The sequence below is a fragment of the Suncus etruscus genome, chromosome 17 (assembly GCF_024139225.1).
Source record: "Suncus etruscus isolate mSunEtr1 chromosome 17, mSunEtr1.pri.cur, whole genome shotgun sequence".
NCBI classification, from domain to species: Eukaryota; Metazoa; Chordata; class Mammalia; order Eulipotyphla; family Soricidae; genus Suncus; species Suncus etruscus.
In genome coordinates, this window is record NC_064864.1 from 13,776,656 (window position 1) to 13,803,058 (window position 26,403).

The 26,403-nt window shown below is 35.3% G+C and overlaps 1 protein-coding gene across 1 annotated transcript in view; it reads left to right on the forward strand.

The window, feature by feature from the left end:
* Window positions 1–26,403, forward strand: part of PCDH15 (protocadherin related 15) — a 1,226,762-nt gene that overhangs the window by 1,041,981 nt on the left and 158,378 nt on the right. The window contains exon 21 of the mRNA XM_049790532.1: window positions 24,281–24,586. Within this exon, the coding sequence (XP_049646489.1) occupies window positions 24,281–24,586 (306 nt within the window). The remainder of the gene's footprint in view (window positions 1–24,280; window positions 24,587–26,403) is intronic.

Genomic DNA, 26,403 nt, shown 5'->3' on the forward strand with positions numbered 1-26,403 from the left:
CTGCAAACAGTGAGAGCTTGACTTCTTCCTTTCCTATCTGGATTCCCTTGATATCTTTTTCTTGCCTAATCGCTATAGCAAGTACTTCCAGTGCTATGTTGAATAGGAGTGGTTAGAGAGGACAGCCTTGTCTTGTGCCAGAATTTAGAGGGAAGGCTTTTAGTTTTTCTCCATTGAGGATAATATTTGCCACTGGCTTGTGGTAGATGGCCTTAAATATATTGAGAAAGGTTCCTTCCATTCCCATCGTGCTGAGAGTTTTGATCAAGAATGGGTGTTGGACCTTATCAAATGCTTTCTCTATATCTATTGATATGATCATGTGGTTTTTATTTTTCTTGTTGTTGATGTTGTGTATTATGTTGATAGACTTACGGATGTTAAACCATCCTTGCATTCCTGGGATGAAACCTACTTGATCGTAGTGGATGATCTTCTTAATGAGGTATTGAATCCTATTTGCCAGGATTTTGTTGAGGATCTTTGCATCTGCATTCATCAGTGATATTGGTCTGTAATTTTCTTTTTTCGTAGCATCTCTGTCTGGTTTAGGTATCAAGGTGATGTTGGCTTCATAAAAGCTATTTGGGACTGTTTCCACTTGTTCAATTTCATGAAAGAGTCTTGCCAGGATTGGTAGTAGTTCCTCTTGGAAAGTTTGATAGAATTCATTAGTGAATCCATCTGGGCCTGGGCTTTTGTTTTTGGGCAGACTTTTGATTACCATTTTTATTTCATCAATGGTGATGGGGGTGTTTAGATATGCTACATCCTCTTCTTTCAACCGTGGAAGATTATAAGAGTCCAAGAATTTATCCATTTCTTCCAGGTTCTCATTTTTAGTGGCATAGAGTTTTTCAAAGTAGTTTCTGATTACCCTTTGAATCTCTGTCATATCAGTAGTGATCTCTCCTTTTTCATTCCTAATACGAGTTATCAAGTTTCTCTCTCTCTCTTTCTTTGTTAGGTTTGCCAGTGGTCTATCAATCTTGTTTATTTTTTCAAAGAACCAACTTCTGCTTTCGTTGATCTTTCGGACTGTTTTTTGGGTTTCCACTTCGTTGATTTCTGCTCTCAGCTTTGTTATTTCCTTCTGTCTTCCTATTTTTGGGTCCTTTTGTTGAGCACTTTCTAGTTCTATTAGCTGTGTCATTAAGCTACTCAGGTAAGCTCCTTCTTCCTTCCTGATGTGTGCTTGCAAAGCTATAAATTTTCCTCTCAGTACTGCTTTTGCTGTGTCCCATAAGTTCTGATAGTTTGTGTCTTTATTGTTATTTGTTTCCAGGAACATTTTGATTTCCTCCTTGATTTCATCTCAGACCCACAGGTTATTGAGTATGAGGTTGTTTAACTTCCAGGTGTTAAATTTTTTCTTCTGAGTCCCTTTGGAATTCACAAATAATTTCAGAGCCTTGTGGTCAGCGAAAGTAGTCTGCAAAATTTCTATCCTCTTGATCTTATGGAGGTATGTTTTATGTGCCAGCACGTAGTCTATCCTGGAGAATGTACCATGTACATTGGAGAAGAATGTGTATCCAGGTTTCTGGGGATGGAGTGTCCTATATATATCCACTAGGCCTCTTTCTTCCATTTCTCTCCTCAGGTCTAGTATATTCTTGTTGGGTTTCAGTCTGGTTGACCTATCCAATGTTGACAAAGCAGTGTTGAGGTCCCCCACAATTATTGTGTTGTTATTGATATTGTTTTTCAGATTTGTCAACAGTTGTTTTAAATATTTTGCTGGCCCCTCATTTGGTGCATATATGTTTAGGAGAGTTATTTCTTCCTGCTCTACGTACCCCTTGATTAATATATAATGTCCATCTTTGTCCCTTACAACCTTCCTGAGTATAAAGTTTGCATTATCTGATATTAGTATGGCCACTCCAGCTTTTTTATGGGTGTTGTTTGCTTGGATAATTTTTCTCCAGCCTTTTATTTTGAGTCTATGTTTGTTCTGACTATTCAGGTGCGTTTCTTGTAGGCAGCAGAAGGTTGGATTGAGTTTTTTGATCCATTTAGCCACTCTGTGTCTCTTAACTGGTGCATTTAGTCCATTGACATTGAGAAAAAGAATTGTTCTGGGATTTAATGCCATCTTTATATCGAAATTTGGTGTGTCTTTTGGTTACTCTTGTTTTAAATTAGGTCTTTCAGTTTTTCTCTTAAGACTGGTTTTGAGTCTATAAAGTTTCTGAGCTGTTTTTTGTCTGTGAAACCATGTATTCTTCCGTCAAAGCAGAAAGTGAGTTTTGCTGGGTACAGTATTCTAGGTGAAGCATTCATTTCATTCAGTCTTGTCACAATATCCCACCACTGCTTTCTGGCATTGAGTGTTTCTGGTGACAGGTCTGCTGTAAATCTCAAGGATGCTTGCTTGAATGTAATTTCCCCTTTTGATCTTGCTGTTTTCAGAATTCTGTCTCTATCTGTGGGATTTGTCATTGTGACTAGGATGTGTCTTGGGGTGGTTTTTCTTGGGTCTCTTTTGGTTGGTACTCTTCGAGCATGCAGGATTTGATCACATATATTCTTTAGCTCTGGAAGTTTCTCTTTAATGATGTTCTTGACCGTTGATTCTTCCTGGAAATTTTCTTCCTGGGTCTCTGGGCCTTCAATGATTCTTAAGTTGTTTCTGTTGATCTTATCATAGACTTCTATTTTCATCTGTTCCCATTTTTTGACTAATTTTTCCATTGTCTGTTCATTTGCTTTAAGTTTTTTTTTCCAATCTCTCCTGTTGTATGAAATTGTTATGTATCTCATCTTCCACAGCACCAAGTCTATTATCAGCTTCTGATACCCTGTCCCAGAGCTTATTCATTTTGTCATTCACTTCGTTTACTGATTTTTTCAGGCCTGTTAGTTGACATGTTATTTCAGTTTGGAGTTTTGTGATTTCTGTCTTCATATTTTCTTGATTATTATTAGTGTTCTGTTCCACTCTATCCCTGTTTTTTTTGAAGTCTTTGAGAATCTTCCATATTGCTACTCTAAAGTCCTTATCTGAGAGGTTGATTAGTTGGTTGGTCATTAACTGGTCATCAGAATTGTCATCTTCATTCTCTATGTCTGATGCTGGCCTGCGTTGTTTCCCCATTGTCACACTTGTATTGTGGGTTTTTCTACGTGTTGTGGTGGTATTCATTGGTTATATGATGCAGGCAGCACACTTCTCTGGCTCCGCCCTTTCTGCATGGGCCTGCTTGCCTCCAAGGTAGGGGAGTCCTCCGTGGATGAAGCCTCACACAGGATCAAATCTTAGGCCCGAGCACGCAGCAGAGAAGACAGTCTGGAGAGAAGTTCTTGCTTCTGTGATCCAACACAGTTCTTAGTGTGTTTTTTTTTTCTTCTTGTGATGGTGTTATTTTTTTAGAAAGGGCGCACGGCTGTGTAGCGAAGTGGAGCTAAGTGCCTTCTGGAGCCTCGTTTCAGCCCACTCTCAAGAGGTTCACGCAGCAGGATAGTAGAGAGACACACACAGGCAGCACTCACAGTTTTTCACAGTCGGGCCCCACTGGACAGGCGTAGTTTTCACTCGCTTGCTTGGCAGCTTCAGAATGCTGTATTTTTGGGGTCGCTTCCCAAGACTCTGAGGAGAGTTGCTGTGTAGCTTCAGTTTTTGGGGGGTTTGCTTCCCAGGGCTCTGAGGTGAGCTTCCAGAGTTCAGGAAAGACAGAGAAGAGTAGGACAGGGCTCCCTTCAGGTCCTCAGTTTCCTCAGAAGGAGCACAGCCAGGTGGAGAGTCTGCAGGTAGAGCAATCAGCTCTCTGCCTGGAAACCCCCACATCCAGCCATTACTTACTCACTCACTTGCTGGGTAGCTTCAGTTTTTTTGGAGTTCGCTTCCCAGGGCTCTGAGGAGAGCTTCCAGAGTTCAGGAAAGACAGAGAAGAGTAGGACAGGGCTCCCTTCAGGTCCTCAGTTTCCTCAGAAGAAGCACAGCCGGGTGGAGACTCTGCAGGTAGAGCAATCAGCACTCTGCCTGGAAACCCCCACATGCAGCCATTTCTTACTCACTCCATGTATATATACTTAAAGTAAGTAAATTAGACATTTAAAATATAGAAATACTTTTTGAGAATTTCGCTATTAAAATTTTATTATTTTATTTTTTTAATTATATAATTGTTTCTGTTTATTGGACCAGAATCTACAGTTCTCAGAGGACCAAATATGATGCTTGGATCAAACTAGATCAATACCAGTGCCTTAACCTTCATAAAGTATTTCCCAAACCCAGGTCAAAGAAAATGTACATATGTCAATAATGGCCTTCTTAGCATCATTTCTATAGCAGGACCTGTATTACAAAATGGAGGTGGATCATGTCATTGAATTATTTAATAGTAGCATATATTATGTTTAAAATATTAATAAGAAATATAGTTTTAATAAAAATAAATGGTTAATTTCCTTATATAAGACATAAAATATGTATTTAATATAAACTTAATTTTCTCATATTAAAAGGTGAAATATTTAAACCTTGATTTGAAATTTTATAATCTGGAGCCTACTTTTTCTCATTTTTTGTGAGATGGTGGTTTGGAGTCATATTTGACAATGTTCAAGGCTTATTCCTGACTGTGCTCATGGGGTCATTCCTGGCAGTGCTCAGGGGAGCATATGGGCGACTTTAATGGAACTGAAGTCAACTATTGCATACAAGTGAAGTAGCTTGGCCTCTATATTGTCAATTCTGCCCCAGTAGCTTAGTTTTCAAAGGAAGAAAAAAAGGGTGATTTTATTCAGTCTGCTTTATATGTATTGCAAACAACTAAAAACTTCATGAGATTTATAGCTGTACTTCATATAGATGTAACTTTATGTTGTCTTATTAGAATTCCACATATTCCTAATTATATTTTAAACGGACACATTAGAATTTTATTTGTAAATTGAGTCTAAAATGAGGTGTTTGATCAAGTACTGCATCTCTATCCTAATTTCTAGATGTGAAATACTAGAAAAACTGTTTTCAGTCCTAAACTAAAATGCCTTCATTTATTGACAGCAAGTCCTTAAAGGCTGTGCTAGTTAATAGATATAACTTTGCTTCCTACAAAATGTACAAAGGCAAGGTACGGTGCTACTTACTTGAAGTCATTCATATAGACTGACTGACTGAGATAGTCTCAAATATGTGTTTTGGGGAGTGGTAGTACAGTGGTAGGGCGTTTATCTTGCATACAGCTGACCCAGGACTGATGTAGGTTCAATACCTGATATCTCATATGGTCCCCTGAGCCAGAAGCAATTTCTGAGTGCAGAGGCAGGAATAACCCCTGAGTGCTGCTGCAGGTTGGCCCAAATAACCAAAAAAAAAAAACCACCAAGCAAAACAAAACAAAAAATAAACAACAACAAAAAAAGAACAAAAAAGAGATCTGTTTTTGTTCCTTTATTTTCTTGCCTACCTTTGTTACTTCTTAAATCTTGTTTCACCAGATGGGAACATTATCTTCTCTCTTAATCTGCCAGCTGTTAATACCCCTTCATGTCATGTAAGACCACCATTTGTACTGATCCATTTCATCCTTTCTTGATATATATATATATATATACACATATATACATATATATGTATATATATACACACAGTGCATTATGTACTTGAGGTATATTGTACTCTGAATTATTTAAAAATTAATGAATAGTAAACACATGGCCTGTGAATTAGACTTTCCAAGTTCAAATTGACACATCAAAACTGTTAGCTTAATCTAGAATACATTTTTGTATCCTTCATCCTGGATTTCTTTATGAGTAAATGCAGTAACAAAATTGGCCATGTTTAGTGATGGGAAATTTTAGTCTACAACCATTTATGTCCTGTTAATTTCTTATATTAATGGTTTAGAGTTTTCTCTGTATAAGTCTTTTAACATTTTGTTAAGTTGATTCCCAGGTACAACAGAATTGATTTTTTTTAACACTGTTCTTTCAGGGCCAGCAAGGTGGCGCTAGAGGTAAGGTGTCTGCCTTGCAAGCGTTAGCCAAGGAAGGACCACAGTTGGATCCCCTGGCGTCCCATATGGTTCCCCCAAGCCAGGGACAATTTCTGAGCTCTTAGCCAGGAGTAACCCCTGAGCATCAAACGAGTATGGCCCGAAAAAAAAAAAATTATAAAGGGCCCGGAGAGATAGCACAGTGGCATTTGCCTTGCAAGTAGCCGATCTAGGACCAAAGGTGGTTGGTTTGAATCCCGGTGTCCCATATGGTCCCCCATGCCTGCCAGGAGCTATTTCTGAACAGACAGCCAGGAGTAACCCCTGAGCACCGCCGGGTGTAGCCCAAAAACAGAACAAAACAAAACAAAACAAAACAAAAAAAAAGCCTGTTCTTTCCTCTAGTTTAGTGTTTGCATATGAAAAGTGTAGGCAGCCTTGTACAGTTACTAATTTTAGAGGGAAGCCTATCAGTTTTCTACAATTGTGTAGAATGTTTGCTGTAGGCTTGAGATAAATGAGGATAAGTTAAAAGCATATCTATTTCAGTAAACACTTGGTATCACATGGAGATCTAGAGTTTCACAATTTAGCAAATAGTTTTTTTCATTTCAGGACATTCACTGTTTATGTTGTTCCCTGCATCAACCTCTGTGGATTATTACATGGGAGGGGAGATTACAGGCAGGGCAGAGAGGAAACTTGGAACTCATTTTAAAATGTTCTGTCTTGGGGCAGAAGTGGTAGCACAGTGTTAAGACTTTTGCATTGCACGAGTCTGACCCAGGACAAACACAATTTTGATCCCCGGCATCCTATATGGTCCCCTGAGCCAGCAGTGATTTTGAGCCCAGAGCCAGAAGAAATCTCTGAGTTCTGCTGGGTGTGCCGTCCCCCCAAAACCAAAAACAACAAACAAACAAACAAACAAACAAACACAAGTGTCTTGTCTTGGCCAGATCACCTGAGGTGTTTCGGAAGGTCAAAAATTTTTCTAACTTTCTTATATTTCAGCGGAAGTATGGTATGAAAAAAATGGAGAGAGATATTAAAGAAAACATGCTTAGAAAAAAAATACTACCCTTTAAAATTGAACAACCTTCTCATAAATGTGTGCATCAAATATAAACTTCTCTGATCAAAGCTACTAATTAATTCTCTTTTTATAGAAAATCTTGTGCTGAACTGACTTCTTTTAGCTGTAAGTAACAAAAATAGATCCCTGAGTCAACAAAATGTTCTTTCAGTTTTAAAACAAAAGAGGCTGGCTGGTTTTATTTAACCTGGAACATAAATTCCCCATTTAAGATCTGCATGCAAAATCTTACCTGTGATGAAGGGGGGAGTGATTCAGTTTTAATTCCTTAAAGCAGTTTTTAAATCATGTCTAAGCTGTAGTGTTTAGAAGGATAATTATGGTCTCCTTTAAACAAGAAATTGATATGTTCTTCAACTATACATTTTTATACTAGGCAAAATATATCTAAACCTCAGTAGTCTGTCTGATTAATGTAGTCATTGTCTCTCTGTGTGGGGTTCTGAAAATGAAACAAAGGTGGTGAATTTTATGGTGCTTTATTTATTTTTGGAAGTACAGCATGACATACAACAGTACCTGAAACTATAATACTTCTTTTTTAAGTAGGACACAAGTGGGAATTTTTTATGGCTTCTCTTTGTGTGGTCAAACTCTATAATGCAAATACTGTACATAGTCAAGGACTGAAAAACCCTGCGTGGTTTTGAAAATTTATAATCCCTATTTTACTGCTGCCACATAAAAATATATTTATAAGGGAGCTTTATCTATAGTGTGTGAATTTGTGAATATTATTATAAGTGGTTTGCCAATTGATTAGAAAACATAGTACATCCGTGATATATACTTGGAATAGTTTGCCCATTCAGCAAACATAATTCTTAGTATCATCTGTTATAATAAGCAACTACTTGAGCATTTGCTAGTTGATATATAAATATTTATTTTATTTCTATTTCTTTATTTTATAATTTTTTTTTGGCCAAAGTGGATTACAAATCTTTCACAGTAATATTTTAGGTACATAATGACATTGAATTAGGGACATTCTCACCACCAATGTTGTCCTCCCTCCATCCCTGTTCCCAGCATAAATCCCATATCACCCCTCCTTTTCTCACCCCTCCTTTTATAATCTCCCCAATTTTTACTGTATCTATGCAAAAAAAGCACAAATTATTTTTTTTTATAATTATTGTTGCTTGTTCTTTTTTTTTTTTCTTTCTCTTTTTTTCCCCCTGTGCTTTGATTCATCTTTCTTTATTTTGGAACCATGGTGTCTTTATTGCTGTGATGCTTTTCGGGGGTTTTCTTTTCCTTTTTTTTTTTTTTTTTGGTCTAAATTTTTTTGTGGTATTATTTTTATGTTTTCCTTTCTTTTTCCCTTTTTTTTCTTAAACTGATTTTAATAGTCTTTAGAAAGACTTCTCCTGTTTTTTGTTTGTTAGTATTTTTGCCTCCCTCCCTTTTATTTATTTTTTTCTTACTTTCAAACAGAACCACATAACTTGAACCATCTTGTTCTGCCTCACAAATTGAGAGGGAAATAATGAAGGACACCAAGACCAAACAGTCATATGAATTTTGAGTAAAAGTGAAAAATGATCATACTTAAACACCAAATCCAAATCCAACTACAACAGAATCAATACCCAATCTACAGCAAGCTAGATATATAAGTATTTATTATTGTACAAAACCAGTTGCATAATAAGTGCTATCTTTTCTTAATCTGTGATCCATAATGACTGATGTGACCATTACTGCTGTTTGCAGTAACTTTTAGTCATTGTTTTGTTTGTCTGGTTTTTGTTTTGGGGACCACAAGAAACTGTGCTAAGATATTATTCTTGGCATGAATTTTTAGGGATCAAAATTGGGTTAGCTGCATTCAGGTGTCAAATTACTGTATTTTCTGTTTGACCCTAGGATTTTAGTCTTCTCACTTACCATTTTTTTTTGACAAATTTCGGGGAATCCTCTCAGTATCCTAGTTTTTCCAATCACAAAATTGATAATTGTACATTACAAATTATTCTCCAAAATTCTCCAGTCATAATTACGATGTTATTACTTCTTATTCACACTATTGTTCCAATATTATAATTGCTTCTCCAGAATTTATACATAATAATTATGCATAGCTTAATTGCTCAAATGGTATCTATTATAAACATATTAGAACAAAGAAGATATTTTAATGAAGCAAAGGAAACAAAGCATACCTCTAACTATTACTTTTACAACTTAATCACTAGTAATATTAAAATGCTTAAAAAGACTAACATATATTCTTAGATTCTACCACATACACTTATCTCTTTACTTGATAGCTACCTTAATTTTTTCTTTCTCTATTCTTTATTGAGATAAAACATACTTAATAATTCTAGTCAGACACAATCTTTTCAAAGACATTTTTTCTAAACTTTTCTATGTCATGGACTCATGTCCCCAAATTCTATGCATAACATTTTTATAGTGCATATTATATTGAGAAGTTATCTGTTAAACAGAAAAGGTGCTACCATCCCTGAACAAAAATTACCAGCAGCTGAATGGGGTCAGAAAACTATCCTCATAGACTGAGAGCCCTTACTGTCCATCAAATATAATATTTATTATTTAGAACCAATTAACTTATCTAAGTTAATCTAACCTGGCTAGCTTTTTACCTATCAAAGTATCCCAAGGCAGCTATTGCAAAATTATTTGTAATATCTTTCTGGAGAGGTGGCAGATAAATGAATGAATTCAGAGCTCCTACCAATTATTTTTACTTAATAGTATTTAAAGTAATCACAGGTCCCTAAATTCCTAAATTACCATTTCTTTTTGCTTTTGGGCCACAACTGGTGACTCTCAGGGGTCAATTCTAGCTATGTGCTCAGAAATCAGATTGCTCCGGGCTTTAGGGACCATATGGGATGCTGGGGGATCAAACCAAGGTCTGTCTAGGTTAGCGCGTGCAAGGCAAATGTCCTACCGCTTGCACCGACACTCCAGCCCCTTTTCTGCCTCTCTCCTCAGACTAGCATCTTTATAGCTAAATATCATTTCTTAGAAGTCTGTATATCTAACATATTTCTGCATGTGTAAATACTATCAAATAAGAAATCAATAACCTAAGAAAAAGATAATACAGGTGGAATATTAGGTAGAACAATAAGATGGCAATCATAGGAAGAACATAGTGCAGAAATTTCTGGGATGGATTTAGCTTTAAGAACTTTCTTTTCCAAAGACACAAACTTACAAAAATAAAGTAGAGCATTTTGGGAGCTGCTTTTTTTGAATTTTTGTTTGTTGTTTGGTTTGTTTTATTGAGTTAGAGAAAGAAATCAGGAAATTTATGTGTAAGCCAAATATTATTGTGCTAATTCAAGACTATCATGATTTTTTTGTTTTTTTTTTAATTAGTTAAGAAACAAATATGCTATACTATATTCATTCTATACTATAATTGAATAAATGTAGGCAATATTTCTCTGGCTTGTTTTCTCACTATTTGGTTTATGATATCACTGAAATATTAGTTCAATGGCATTCTGAAACCCAGACTGAAAAGATAGACCCAATGGGAGTCATAATTCAGAACATGAAGCAGCAGCAAATATAGACTCTTTTTCATTGTCTTATTTTTTCCATCGAAACATTTTTATAGATACTCCTCAAAGTCTACAGTCTTCTTTAATAATTTTATGACTACTAGTATCACACTTATCTAAGTCTTCACAGACAGATTGCTGTCAAAATTGTTCAGTCTTTATGGAAGCAGCAAGAGTATGCCAAATCCTCTTACTAAACCAAATCAAAGTGATTCAACATTGTCATGTTGATTTAGATTCTTTAGTTTAGCTTTTAAGACAGTAAGCTTGAAAAAAGTCAATAGATTTGTTCAATGATTTTTTTATAGACAGATTTAGGATTTTTAGTGACTCAGAATTTTGTTGTATTTATTTATTTATTTTTTTTTGGTTTTTGGGTCACACCTGGCAGTGCTCAGGGGTTATTCCTGGCTCCAGGCTCAGAAATTGCTCCTGGCAGGCACAGGGGACCATATGGGGCGCCGGGATTCGAACCGATGACCTCCTGCATGAAAGGCAAACGCCTTACCTCCATGCTATCTCTCCGGCCCCAATTTTGTTGTATTTAACCTTTATAATCTTGTTTGTTCTTAATACCCTGTTATTTTACATCACTAAATTTTATTGACTAGATTGCTTATAATCATCAACACCATTCTGTAGAATGTATATTTTTTATTTTCAGGGTAATTTTCTATGATTTAAATTAAATGATCTTATTGATAACACATTATCAATAAAGAAATGTGCATACAAGAGTTTTCCCCTGCTTAAAAATATATTTAATAAAACTAGCTTTCTGTTGCTTAATCATGAAAATCATATTGGCTTTATTTTTATCATTTACAATTGTATAACTTGGGTAAATTGAGTTTAGTCTTGGTTCTTTGCTCAGGGATCATTTCTGGTCATGATCAGAGGGGCACAGGCAATTTTAGAGAGCAAACCAGTGTTGGCAGCATGAAAATAGAGAACTATGAATCCCAAAATATAATTACTGCATATAGATCTTTCAAAAAATCTGAACATGTGTCATAGAGGCTTGACATAAGCATCTAAGATTGACCTTAAAATCTAGCAGCACAAAGTATTGTTACGCAGCAAAGGGCCTGCTTTAGAGCTCAAGTTCATTGGATACAAAGGTGGTACCTAAAATAAACAGCCACTAAACGAAAGAAAATTGGAAAAAAAAATAGAAAAAATGGAGATATTCTCTGGATCTAGAAGAAGGACACTGTGAGGTTATCTAAATTAATAGATTGGCCTAAAGCCTGCAGTTGAAAAAAAATGCCCAAATGCTTACTGGGAAATGTTGCCTTGCTCTAATTTAACTACGTTACTATCCCAGTTCTTACTGTGCTTATGCAAGATAACAGCCCCTGTAACTAAAATTAATAATAAAGAAAATAATTTGTTATGCTAATTGTGAAGGTGTCCAGCAAACTATGCATCACTTTTAGGGCCATGGCTTTGTTGTACAAGCCACTTTCTCCATGCAATGTAAAATCAGTTATACCTCTTTAAAGCACAAAATAGGTCAGACACTAAGAAATTAGGTTCTGTTCAAAGTTACTTTAATTGGATTCTTGCTAGTTTGTAATTGCTTTACCAGAAAGGACCTCCTAAAAAATGAGAATAACCTCTAATAGCCTTCAATCTCTTGTATGTATTTCTTGCCCTATTTCTGTCCCCACTAAAAAGATAGCCGTGAACTGCCTGACTTTCTAAGCAGCACCACAGGGTCACAAGCCAAGGAAGATTAGAGTAATACCCCTCAAGAAAGTGAATCATCAATATCAAATGTCACAAGGGTAGCCTAGGTGAGGGCTGATAAGGTGAATGATCTTGGCCCAGCTGTATAATTATTTTTTGGACACCAGAAGATAATCTTTGTTTATATTTTATTGGTTTTAAAGAATACTTTGCTCTTTAATGAATACCTTGCTCTAAAGAAAAATGTAGTCTAAAGGAGTCCACTATATTGGTACATAATTAGACTTGAACTTTCAAATAATATTCTCAGATCTGGACATAAGTTCACTTCAGCCCATCATGTGTTTACTATGTTAAGAAAGGAACATTGCTATTTTGTGACTGAATCTAATACCAGATCAATTTTAACCTACAAAGAAGGCCTTCCATTTCTGGGAACAGTCTTCTCAGGAGTCATTTTCATGAAAAATACTTCTTTTTTGTATCAATTGGGTCCTGCCTTGCTTGGTTCCTTAGTCAGTCTTGGCCTATTAAACAATATCTGAGTCAGATGACCAAATAAGACCCACATAAATCAGACCATTCCATAGAATCTGTGCATTTGCAAATCCTCATTTTGGCCCATATCAGGTGTCAAGCTATCTTATGTATTAGCTCAGGAAAAAGATGAAATTTAATATAACTGTAGAAACTTTTAGTTTTTAATGTCTATTTTGTGGCATTTTGCTAGAGAGACTCCCATATGCTATCCCTAAGAATGAAGCGACACAGACTAATCCCAGCAAGTAAAACTGTGTTCAGAGCAGGGATATGAAAATACAACATTGTTCTATCTCTTTGAACACAGCATTCAGGAACTCAAGGACCAATTTGGTTCCCTGAACTTAACGCAATCCAAGAAAACGGTAGGTCAACACTATGCTAATTCCTGGCCCTAAATGGAAAATTTAATCAACATTATTGGAGGTTAGAACAATATAACATCCTATTTAATTAGATAAATAACATCACATAAATAATCTAGAATAAATTTTACTGGTATCTACTACTTGAAAACTTGTCCTGGCATAAAAAGATCATCCTTTATTTTAGTAAGTTATTAATATAGAACTATAATAATAATAATCTCTTTCTAAAGGAATCTTAAGAATGAAGCTTTAACTCACCCAATTGCTTCTGAAAGAGATAAAATCTCTGCTGAAAATAATTAGGTTGGCAAATAGTGGACACTATGATATAATGAATCATACAAGAGACATGTTTTTGACAAAAATACATATAATTAGGATTTATACCATGTTGCTTAAAACTTAACTAAATATGATGGAGTGAGAGTTATAAAACGAGAAAAAATATATAATTCCAATATATTTTTTACTATCACAAAGCATGTTATCATTCACAACAAATTTATATCATAGAATTGGCAAAGCAACAAACACACAGATGAAAAATATGAAAGTAATTTGAGGAGTTCTATGAAATTATCCATTCTTCTAATACCAGAGGGAAATTTAAGAGAGGACAAAGGCAATCTTATTGCTGAATTATATAAAATGTTAATGAACATAAAACATTTTGGTGAATAAAAAAATTATAGCAACTTTTTTCTAAAGTATGTTAGTCCTATTTTACTAATGCTGTTTATTATATAATGAATCAGCATGTAAATAATTTGGGGAACCTTATCAATTGATGCTTAGGGCTTATTTCTGGCTCAGCACTAAATGATCGATCCTGGTAAGTTCAAGGGTTCCTATCAGATGCCGGGAACTCACTTCATTGGCAGAAAATCAGGGGTTTGTTGCCATTAATCATTATATTCTCATTATTTAATTTCTTTGTTTTTCATATCTACCTGAATTCAGATCATCTAAAATTTATGTTTTTTCCTCACTTCGCTTAACGCAATACTCTCCAGTTCCATTTAAGTTGTATCAAATTACAATATTTATTATGTGTTATAGCAATGTTCAAATTTTCCTAACTTCTCCTTATAATTGAACAATTCCCATATTTCTGACATTAAAATGATAAGGGACTATGCATATTCACAATTCTAAAGTTTTTTGCATGTACCTGGGTTTTTCAAGTATAAGCAGAAATTAATTTATATGTGAATGGCTATAAGTACAAAACAAACTTAAATTTGAATTAACAATTATAATAAGTAATCGCAAGAAGTACATCTCAATGAAATAGTTAAGAGATGATACTAAACATTGAAAATTTTACCACAATATGCTTCACCTAATGTACTTTATGCAATCAATATTTCTCCAGTGGATGAATTTAAACAGTTATTTTTTTAAATAAATTTTTTTGATCAAGGTGGATTACAAATATTTCACAGTAATATTTTAGGTACGTCGTGATATTGAATAGGGGCATTCCCACCACCAACGTTGTCCTCCCTCCACTCCTGTTCCCAGCATGCATCCCATATCCCTCAGCCCTTCAGGCTGCTAGTATAAGTGGTCCCTCTGTTAGTTATTTTTTTAAATCTTGAATCTATAATATTATCTCTTTTATAGAGCATGGATCATTCTGGTAGATAACAGAGAAGGAAGTAATAGAAAATGGAAGAAAGGTGATTTTCTGAACCTTTATTAAGTGAATAATAAATCATTCAAAAACCATTAAAATATTTTTCCATTAAAGCCTTTGTCCACGATTTAATTTCTTTCTTAAATAATCATTTGGCTGTATAAATGTCCTGTATCTTTTATTTTCATGATGATGGCTATGCAAAAGTTTTCAATATTTTGAAATATCAAAAAATATTTTGACATTCACTGTCTTGCCCAGTGAGAACTTTATTTGACTGCAGTCTACCAGCCAATTTCCAAGCAATCTGAATTCACAAATTAGTGGTGACAAATCAGACCCCATAGTAAGGTGTATATTACAAAAAGTACTAGCCACGGAAAGATGATTATAAAGTTGCAGCTATTACTTTTTATTGCTTTGATGTAGTACAAGGGGAGAAGAGAGGTGTGATTTTGCTTATTAACAATTTTAATTAACTTTTAATTGATTTCTATGGGGATAAACGTTTTCATTATTGCATCACACACTGAGCTTCTGAGTTGGATATTAAACATCAACACACATTTCTTGACAGTACTGTTGATACGATGGCATTTTCTGTCTGTTACCTTATGTAGCATCTACATATTCATTTAGAATAGTGAGACATCAAACTACTATGTTTAACCAGTAATGTATGTATCTTACATGACCTTATTTATAGTCTTATTTTAAATAAAATAAGAAAATACTTTCAGGGGCTGGGGAAGTGGCACAAGTGGTAGGGCTTTTGCCTTGAATGTGCTAATCTAGGATAGAACTTGATTCGATTCCCCCAGCTTCCCATATCCCATATGGTTCCCCAAGCAAGGACCCATTTCTGCACGCATAGCCAGTATAGCCCCTGAGCATCGCTGGGTGTGGCTCAAAAACAAAAAATAAATACATGAATAAATAAATAAATAAAAATACTTTCATATCTTATAAATGTTTATGTTCAAATGAACATAAACATTTTATTGAGTATATTTGCCTTATCTTAAATTTAATCATACACATGTTTGTTTAATCTTAAACTTTCTAAAATATATGTTGATAAAAAATACCACTGTGGTTTTTAATCCATCAGCATTGAAATACAATACACTTCCTTCAAGGAAGCTAAAAATTAAGTATGTTAACTTTGGGTATATCTGATTAAAGTAGGGTATGGGGGGTTGGATGTGCATTACTCATTACTTACACTTAATATTTAAACAGAATGCCTATTACTAAGAATACTATCTAATATGTGTTATTAAAACATCTGTTCAATACATGTTCAAATAATTTTTAATAAATGATTCTGGTATTATTAGAAAGGTTACTGTATATTGAAATGTAATATATTTTTAAATTATGAAACATTTTATCTTTCTAATAAGTTTTATTGTAGAAAAGTGTGTAAACTAAAAGTTATATGTAAGAATATTTGTTAAATATACAATTAATTTTGGATTTAATTTTTAAAGGCTATTTTTTCTAAGAACTGGAATTGGTGGTCGAATAATTGGAATAATGTAGACAAATAAAGAATTATCTAAGAAAGCTTTGAAGACAATGCTGTATCCTAGGGAAAAGTTTAGGATTAATTACATTTGAGTAGCGAAGTTATGAAGGATAGTGAATAATAAGAATTTGCCATTAGGTGTATAGTTTGATCAACATTGAAGGGAGGTTATATTTCTGTTACTTTGGGTCTCAAAATTGGGTTGTATATGCTATTTCCCGTGAGGACTTGCCACATTCATTACAATATTAGTAACATTTAAAAAGCTTTAAATCATTAAAGTAGATTTAATTTTCTTTGATCCTAAATTTAAAATTTAACAGTTGAGAATAGGTATCACCTATGTTTATTCCCCATATCTTATCTTTTTTTTTCTTTGATTTTTGGGTCACACCCGGGGGTGCTCAGGGGTTACTCCTGGCTCTACACTCAAAAATCGCTCCTGGCAGGCTCAGGGGACCATTTGAACTGCCAGGATTCAAACCATTACCCTTTTTCATGCAAGGCAAAGTTCTCACGTCTATGCTATCTCTGTCCCCAGCCCATATCTTATCTTTTAGAAAATAAACTAGCAACATAAGAGACAATACTTAACAATCCATAAAGCATAGCATGTGAAAATTTGATGTTCATAATATTTATCAAATTATAGACAAATTTCAGTATTTAATTCTCTTTGTAATCTTTTATTAAATTTATTAAATTTATTTATTGTTTTGGTGTCATGGCTAGCAGCGTTCAGAGAAGCTTCTAGCTCTGTGCTTAAGGAAAATTCTGGTATAGTTGGGGGACCATTTATTGGTCACAGGAATGAGACCCATAAACTCTATGCCAGGAAAGTGTTTTACTAAAGTGCCTTATAGTACAATCTCTTTGATCCTTGGTAAACCTATTTATTTCACCATTGTACAAACCAATTTATCATTGACCCTGCTGAATGCATGTGTCTTTCCAAAGATTTTATCTCTACTACTTATTAATTCATTCTAGACCATCTTAAAAACTTCTTATTAATTAAACTGGTATTGCCCATTTACTTTCATTGAAAATTAAATTAAAATATCATTATCAAGCTACATATCATAGAAGAAAAGTAAGAATTAGAGTTATTGTGTGATATAAAAGCACATAATATTAAAAAGATACTTTGATATAATCTCAGTCAATTATGACAATGTAATAAAAGGTGTACGTACTTTAAGATTCTAATGAGGCATATATATTTATAGCAAAAATTATTTTGTGAAGTTAAAATTATCTGAAAACGGGGCCGGGCGGTGGCGCTAGATGTAAGGTGCCTGCCTTGCCTGCGCTATCCTTGGACGGACTGCGGTTTGATCCCCCGGCGTCCCATATGGTCCCCCAAGCCGGGAGCTACTTCTGAGCACATAGCCAGGAGTAACCCCTGAGCGTCACCGGGTGTGGCCCAAAAACAAAAACAAAAACAAAAACAAAAACAAAATTATCTGAAAACACTATTATATAAAATAACCTAGGGATTTTCAGTAACAACTGATGTAGTACCCAGAGCCAAATACAGCTCAGGGAGAGAAACTGAATTATGGAAGATGGGTAAAATTAATATTATTAGGAAAGTCATAGATTAAAAGGTAAGCTTTATAATATTGTGCCCTCACCCAATGACCCACCTTCAAGACTCAGACAAGAATGATAGGTACAGGAGAAAGCTTACATTGCGAAGTAAGTAAGCATTCCATAAAGCATACTTGCAAAAATATTTTAAAGGAAATAGTTTGTTTACCCACTTTCTTCTACCAACTTCACGAGTAAGTGACTCAGAGTGAAAAAAAAGACAGACTATTTTTGAGGCCGGGAAGTTTGAGCTAGAAGTAAGGTGTCTGCCTTGCAAGTGCTAGTGTAGGATGGACCGCAGTTCGATCCCCCAGTGTTCCACATGGTCCCCCCAAGCCAGGAGCGATTTCTGGGCGCATAGCCAGAAGTAACCCCTGAGCTAAATTGCTATTGCTAAAATGTCCTTCCCTCCTACATCAGGCATAGTCCCTGGCACCAGTGTTCCTAAAAAGCACATACCCACACAAGCTATACAATTTAAGCCACTTGGCTAGATGATTGAGTATTGGTACAAGTGTACCCCAAAATCTCTGAGGGAGCCCCACTCTAAATGTTCATTATCTTGGAAAAATGAAGCACAGGTAAGAAATATGCTCTATAATATTCCATTGTGTATATGTACCACAGTTTCTTTAGCCATTCATCTGTTGAAGTGTATCTTGGCTGTTTCCAGAGTCTTGCTATGGTAAATAGTGCTGCAATGAATATAGGTGTAAGGAAGGGATTTTTTTATTGTACTTTTGTGTTCCTAGCAGGGGTCCTCAAACTTTTTAAACAGGGGGCCAGTTCACTGTCCCTCAGACCATTGGAGGGTCTGACTATAGTAAAAACAAAACTTATGAATGAATTTTTATGCACACTGTATATATCTTATTTTGCAATGAAGAAACAAAACAGATACAAATACAATATGTGGCCTGCGGGCCATAGTTTGAGGACCGCTGTTCCTAGGAGTGGTATAGCTGTGGTACATATACACAATGGAATATTATGCAACTGTCAGGAGAGATGAAGTCATGAAATTTTCCTATACATGGATGTACATGGAATCTATTATGCTGAGTGAAATAAATCAGAGAGAGAGAGAAAGATGCAGAATGGTCTCACTCATCTATGGGTTTTAAGAAAAATGAAAGACATTCTTGCAATAATAACTTTCAGACACGAAAGAGAAAAGAGCTGGAAGTTACAGCTCACCTCATGAAGCTCACCACAAACAGGAATGAGTTTAGTTAGAGAAATAACTACGTTTTGAACTATCCTAATAATGAGAATATACAAGGGAAATAGAAAACCTGTCTAGAGTACAGGCGGGGGTTGGGTGGGGAGGAGGGAGATTTGGGACATTGGTGATGGAAATGTTGCAATGGTGATGGGTGGTGTTCTTTACATGACTGAAACCCAAACACAATCATGTATGTAATAAAGTTGCTTAAATAAAAAATTTAAAAAAAAGAAATATGCTCTAGAGTCAAGCAGTTCTCTGAACTAATGTGCATTGGTAAGTCTCCAAGGGAAACTCCATTAATGCAGCAATTTGGGAAATACTAATATGATACATACACTATATGATGATCATCAAGAAATTGAAGTTTGATTCAATTTAGTCTTTTGTTAGAATAAATTTCCTAGTAATCATGTAGATCAGTAATTTGCAAACATGGATGGTGATATTAGATCTTTCTTTTTAGTCCTGTGATACCACTGTAGGTAGATTTGTACTGCAGGCATCTTTTGTCTCAGCATCTCTAGTGGGGAGCAAAATACTTCAGGAGAGAAAAGTGGGAGCACAAGAAACCAAATATAAAATATGAAATGATGAAACCACAGACACAGTATGTGGGTAACACATCTTCTGGCAGGAGTACTACAAGTTTAGTTTTTTGAGCAGGGGAATTTATAATAGTAAAACTAGCCATAGATGTAGAGAAGAATAATTATAATCACAAAGCAAAGTACAACAGTGACAATACCTAAGCTATGGGTGTGACTATAAAAATTCTAAGTTACAAAGGAGAAGTTTACAACTCAAGGCAGCTTTTTGCAAACTTACTTCAAATGCACAATTAGGATTAGGAGGAAGTAGGAAATATCTAGGAACTTGGTTTCACTGAGCTGGGTTTTATTGTTTTATAGGTAAAGTAAAGGAAGAAGCCAAATCCCCTAAAATGTGTTTCCCTATTTGTATAGGAGAGACAATAGACAGGATCTGCATTCGCCCTTGATACCCAGAAATTGCAGCTACAAGGACATATTTGAAAAAAGAGAAAAAGTATTGTCTCTATTTTTAAGGCAGGCTATTTTCCAGAAAAGGGGTTCTCATAGTAATCTTTGGTGCTGGAATTTCTGAGCCGAATTATTTGATAGAGGCCACAATTATGCCCGAGATTTACAAAGGAGAGATAACCAAATAATGATCGAAAATATAATGCCAAACATCTCTTTGGAAATTCCTCAACCATCCACGCAGGCAAAAAAGGCTTCCCTAGTGGGCCTTTTGTGGTACCCCATGGGGATTATTCAGTACTCTCCACCAGGAAAATATGATGACACATCTGGTGGGCTGAGCTCCCCTAAAAGTGTATGTATGCCATGGCAGATTTGTGTTGTTCTAATATTAGTTACGTATTATGTTTCATTTGTGCTAGTGTCTATTTAATTAAATTTTGTATGATTTATTTAGCCCAAAAGTGGAATTGTGACTATACTATAAGAATTATGACATAACTAATATCTTGTTTATATGTTTTGTTTGCAAATTTTATTTATGATCTATATGAGGTTGGCGAGATAGTATAGCGAGAGACACTTCAATCTGGGTATTTTTCTAAAAAATCAATATTCAATAAAAAGAAAAATCTTAGACCCTTGTGTTAAAAATAAGGAAGTTTACACAAATAATCATCATAATAAATATACAACTTTAAAAATATTAAAAGTATGTAAAGAAATGTGCTTGGAATTACTGGCATGCACAACAGGAGATTCTTGATTAAATTTGAGGAAGTCAGAGTAATTTAAAATGTTTTGGAAGAGTGAGTTTAAACTGGAACTTGAAAATGAGTACTGAGGCTGGTGAATAATTACAGACATTTTAGACACATACCTTTTGGAGGCATTTTGGGGTTGTGAGGTTTGTAATAAATTGAAATACTATGAAAGCAGCATATAATTTTGGCTTTTTGGCTGTGTTAAAGGTTTAAATATTGCTTAATGTAGTAAAAATGCTTGATGGCTTTTTGGCAGAGAAAGTATCATTTTTTACTCATATAGAAATTAGTATTAAAAGCAGGATTAATAGAACAGCAGTAGGGGATTTTTTGCTTTGCACACTGCTGATCCAGGAATGGCTTTGGTTTGATCCCCGGTGTCTCGTATGGTCACCTGAGCCTGCCAAGAGTGATTTCTTTTTTTGTTTTTGTTTTTGTTTTTGGGGGTCACACCCAGGAGTGCTCAGGGTTTACTCCTGGCTCTGCACTCAGAAATCGCCCCTGGCAGGCATGTGGGACCATATTGGATGCTGGGATTCGAACAACCGTCCTTCTGGATGTAAGGTAAACACCCTACCTCCATGCTATCTCTCTGGTCCCCAGGAGCGATTTCTGAGCATAGAGTCTGGAGTAACCCTGAGTGCTGCCGATGTGACCCAAAAACAAAACAAAACAAAACAAAACAAAACACCCTTGTTGATGACTATTCCAAGCAAGGTTCAAGTCCAGATATGTATATAAGTGAAATCAATGTGATAAGTATAATACATTGGGGATTTTTCAAAATTTATTTTACTTGGGAACATGCTTTTTAATACACTACTATGAATTAATAGCCTGGAGTTTATTATCATGCAATGCTAAATTTATCTCCAATTATTGAACATTGAAAATTTGAAATTATTACAGATTTGGAAAAAGTATGTCTTGGAATATCTTATTTTGCGTATTTTTTGGATTGATAAGAGGATCATTTCTTGATAAGGTAATTTTGAATACAGGACATTTTTGGGCATTGATCTAATCAGAAATTTAAGGAAAATTTACAATTTGAAGCTATGAGCAATATAATAATAGTCTTTATACCTCACATGTGTGTTTATATGTATACATACATTTTTTTACATGACAAAGAAACTTAATAAATAGAATTAGGTCCTTGAGATGAGTTTATCTTCCTTTACATATAGTCCCCATGTTACAGAAGAGTCCTTAAAATTAGAAGCTTCCAGAAGATTGCTTGAGAGCAGTGTTCCTCAATATTTTTCTGAACATGGTAATTCTCTAATTTTGTTTCCTTACAGTGACATTTTTTGTCCTAATTGTTGGTTCTCATGTTGGGCCACTCCTTTACACTAGTTAACCCTTGTCTTTGAAATATTATGAGACCCACAGAGGCTCAGACTTTCAAAACTAATAAACATTTGCTTAGAGTAATACAATATTTGAGGAAAGAACAGGAGTTCAAATTGTTTGAGAGGACTTGAGCCACCATTAATTTGATTAATTTAAAGATGTAGTCAATGTATCTTCTGCTTTAGGAGAGAGTATTCAACATAGTTTATGAAAGTTTGGAGATTTTTGAGATCCTCTGACATGTAGTTCATAGATCTAAGATATGCTTAAATTAATTTATTATGCACTATCAATGCTGTTTTCAAGTTATTATGGAACCAATGTTAGTTTTATTTGGATCTGTCAGTTATATACAACTTGGTTTGTATCTGTTCCCCATCAATAACTTTATCAAGTAAATTTAATTGAAGAGCTATTTTATTCCAATGGCATAATTTCCCTTTATATCAGATACTTATAATATTAGTTTAAAACACAGTGTCCTGGGGCTGGTGAGGTGACGCTAGAGGTAAGGTGTCTGCCTTGCAAGCACTAGCCAAGGAAGGACCGAGGTTCTATTCACCCGGTGTCCCATATGGTCCCCCCCAACCCAGGGGTGATTTCTGAGCGTTTAGTCAGTAACCCCTGAGCATCAAACGGGTGTGGCCCAAAAAACCAAAACAACAACAACAACAAAAGAAACAGTGTTCTCTAGAATTTGGAAAGTCTTCACATTAATTAGGAACTTGGGGGGCCGGGAAGGTGGCGCTAGAGGTAAGGTGTCTGCCTTGCAAGCACTAGCATAGGACGACCTTGGTTCGATCCCCGGCATCCCATATGGTGCCCCAAGCCAGGAGCCATTTCTGAGCCCATAGCCAGGAGTAACCCCTGAGCATCAAATGGGTGTGGCCCAAAAAACCAAAAAAAAAAAAAAAAAAGGAACTTGGACAGTCCAATCTTATAGCGTCGGGAGCTCTATTTAGTTAATGGCTCAGACAAGCAAGGAGATGATGGATTTTCCTCCCTTGCCTTAAGAAGGATCACATATTAATTTTTTTAAACCTGTTTTACTTGTGATCTACAGATTTATTAAAAATATAGAGCTGTCAGGGCTCTTGCCTTAAATAGGGTTAAGCCAGAGTTGATCTATGGCACCCTATTGGGTCCCCTTGCCATAGAGATTCCTGAGCAGAGTAAGGAAAAAGCCCTAGTACTACTGGACTATGCCAAATCTAAGAAAATAAAATGTAAATAAATAAATAAGTAAATACAGAATAAAAACACTAAGATTTTTTTTTACTTCAGGGTATGTATGTATGTATGTAATTATTTTGTTGGTCTTTGGTTATTGGGTCACACACAGCAGTGCTCAGGGGCTACTCCTGGCTCTATGCTCAGAAATCACCCCTGGCAGGCTCTGGAGACCATATGGGATGCCAGGATTTGAACCACCATCCTTATGCATGCAAGACAAAGACCCTACCTCCATGTTAGCTCTTCAGCCCCAATTCATGGTATTTATATGCTATATATATTAATTATATGGCAATAATAATTCATTATCTTAACATTTGATTGTTTATATTATTAATTCCAATTATGCCAAGTATATTATCATAAAAGAGGTATACAATGGGGCTTGAGAGATAGCACAGCAGTAGTGCGTTTGCCTTGCAAGCTGCTAACCCAGGACCAACGGTAGTTCAAATCCTGGCATCCCATATGGTCCCTCGTGCCTTCCAGTAGTGATTTCTGAGTACAGAACTAGGAGTAACCCCTGAGTGCTGCTGGGTGTGGCCAAAAGAAAAAAAGGAAAAAAAAAGGAATACAAGTATATTTTTGGTGTATTTTAGGTTTTGTACTTTATTTCATTTTAAGTTTTTTTCCCCCATAGGGAAATATGCTAATTATTTAAAAATGTTTGATTCATCACCTCCGGTTGGGAAGCATTTATCAACAGCATAACACAATATACTGTGTATAATTTCATTTAGGCAACAGACCCTGATGCTGGAATAAATGGTCAAGTATACTACAGTTTGGGCAACTTCAACAACCTTTTTCGTATTACATCCAATGGAAGCATTTACACAGCAGTAAAGCTTAACAGAGAAGTAAGGGACTACTATGAACTTGTGGTTGTGGCAACAGATGGAGCAGTACATCCTCGTCATTCGACCCTGACACTAGCCATCAAGGTTTTGGATATTGATGATAACAGTCCTGTGTTCACCAATTCAACATATACTGTGGTAGTTGAAGAGAATCTGCCAGCTGGAACCACCTTTCTTCAAATAGAGGTAAGTGGCAAAACCAAAGGTTTCATGAATTCTACATTTTAATGTTTATTCATGTATTAGTATAGGGTTGCCTTATTAATTGAATTAAAATATGCAAAACCAGATAATCTCAATGTCAGTAGGAAAATTATAAATATTTCTAAAATGTATTTAATTTCTCAGTCATATTTAAACATCTATACACATTTTGAAAGAAAGGGTACATTTGTAAGAAATTAAAAAATCTTCATAGATATTAGTAACAAAAGTAATATTATCTAATTATGATGAAAATTAGGAGTACAGTAGTGTATAAAAGTGTTTAGTGATAGCTGAACTTTTAACTTTTTTTTAAATATTTTTTAATTTTTTTAAATTATTTTTTAATTTTTTTTAAATTATTTTTTTCTTTTGGTTTTTGGGCCACACCCGGCGTTACTCAGGGGTTACTCCTGGCTGTCTGCTCAGAAATAGCTCCTGGCAGGCACAGGGGACCATATGGGACACCGGGATTCCAACCAACCACCTTTGGTCCTGGATCGGCTGCTTGCAAGGCAAACGCCGCTGTGCTATCTCTCCGAGCCCATATAATTTTTATTTTGATCATAGTGACTTACATATTGTTGACAATAATATTTTAGATACATATTTACATAAAATCAGGGGGGATTCCCATCACCAATTTGTCCTCCCTACACCTCCGTTTTTGTCCTACCTCCCATAACATCTTCCCTCACCCCCAGGGCTGCTAGAATATGTGGTCCCCTCTGTACCTAGTCTACTACTTAGTAGTCTTGCACCTGTTTGGTCTTGGTGCCTCCCTTATTTTCCCCTCTAACTGGGAGGCAGGACTAGCTATGAACTTTTAACTTTTAAAAACAAAAAATTAAATCTCTATGTAGGGTCTAGTAGATATTAAGGTGATTAAGATATTTGCTTGCACAAAGTTGAAGTTGGCTCTGTCTCTGCCACCACGGTTCTCTCAACACTCTGAAAATGGCACCTGGCTATAGATCAAAGAGTAGAATCAATGCAACACTGGTATAGTGGAAAACACCCTCTCTAACCCATAAAATAAATCTATACATATCCTGACAATTATTTTTGAGTTCAACAACTTTATAGATGCATAATTAGATAGATATATAAACAACATATATTTATTCCTTTATTTTCTTTTTTTAATTTTATTTTTTTATTGTGACTGAAGTTCGTTACACAGAATTATTTACAATACATAGTGACAATGAATGAAGGGCATTCCCACCACCAATGTTGTCCTCCCTCCACTCCTGTTACTAGCATGTCTCCCACATCTCCCTCCTTTACCCCCCAGAATCCTAGTGCAACTGGTCTCCACCTTACAACTCGTTATAGGTTGGGTATCTATTCCTGTATTTTCTAAAAATAAAACTACTTATGAGTAATAATTGACTTTATTTTGAAATATTCTTTTTTATTAAGACAAATTTTTTTATTAATTTAATGGTGTCACCATATAAGCTTCAGCTTCTTAAAATTTTAAGTTACTGTAGTGCACTCATTAATGAAGAGTCAACATTCCTGTGCCATGGTTCATCAGACAATCACCACTTTAGATTGCTGATGCCCTGGATTTCTGGTAATCTTAATGCACTGATATGAAACTAAGGGATAGTTTGCATTTGATTTCATTAGTATATAATTTTTCTTTATTTGTTTTGTTTTGGGGCCACACCTGGGAGCACTCAGGGGTTATTCCTGGCTCTCTGGGCTTAGATATTACTCCTGGCATGTTTGGGTAACCATATGTGATGCTAGAAATAGAACCCAGTCAGCTACTTATGAGTGAAATACCC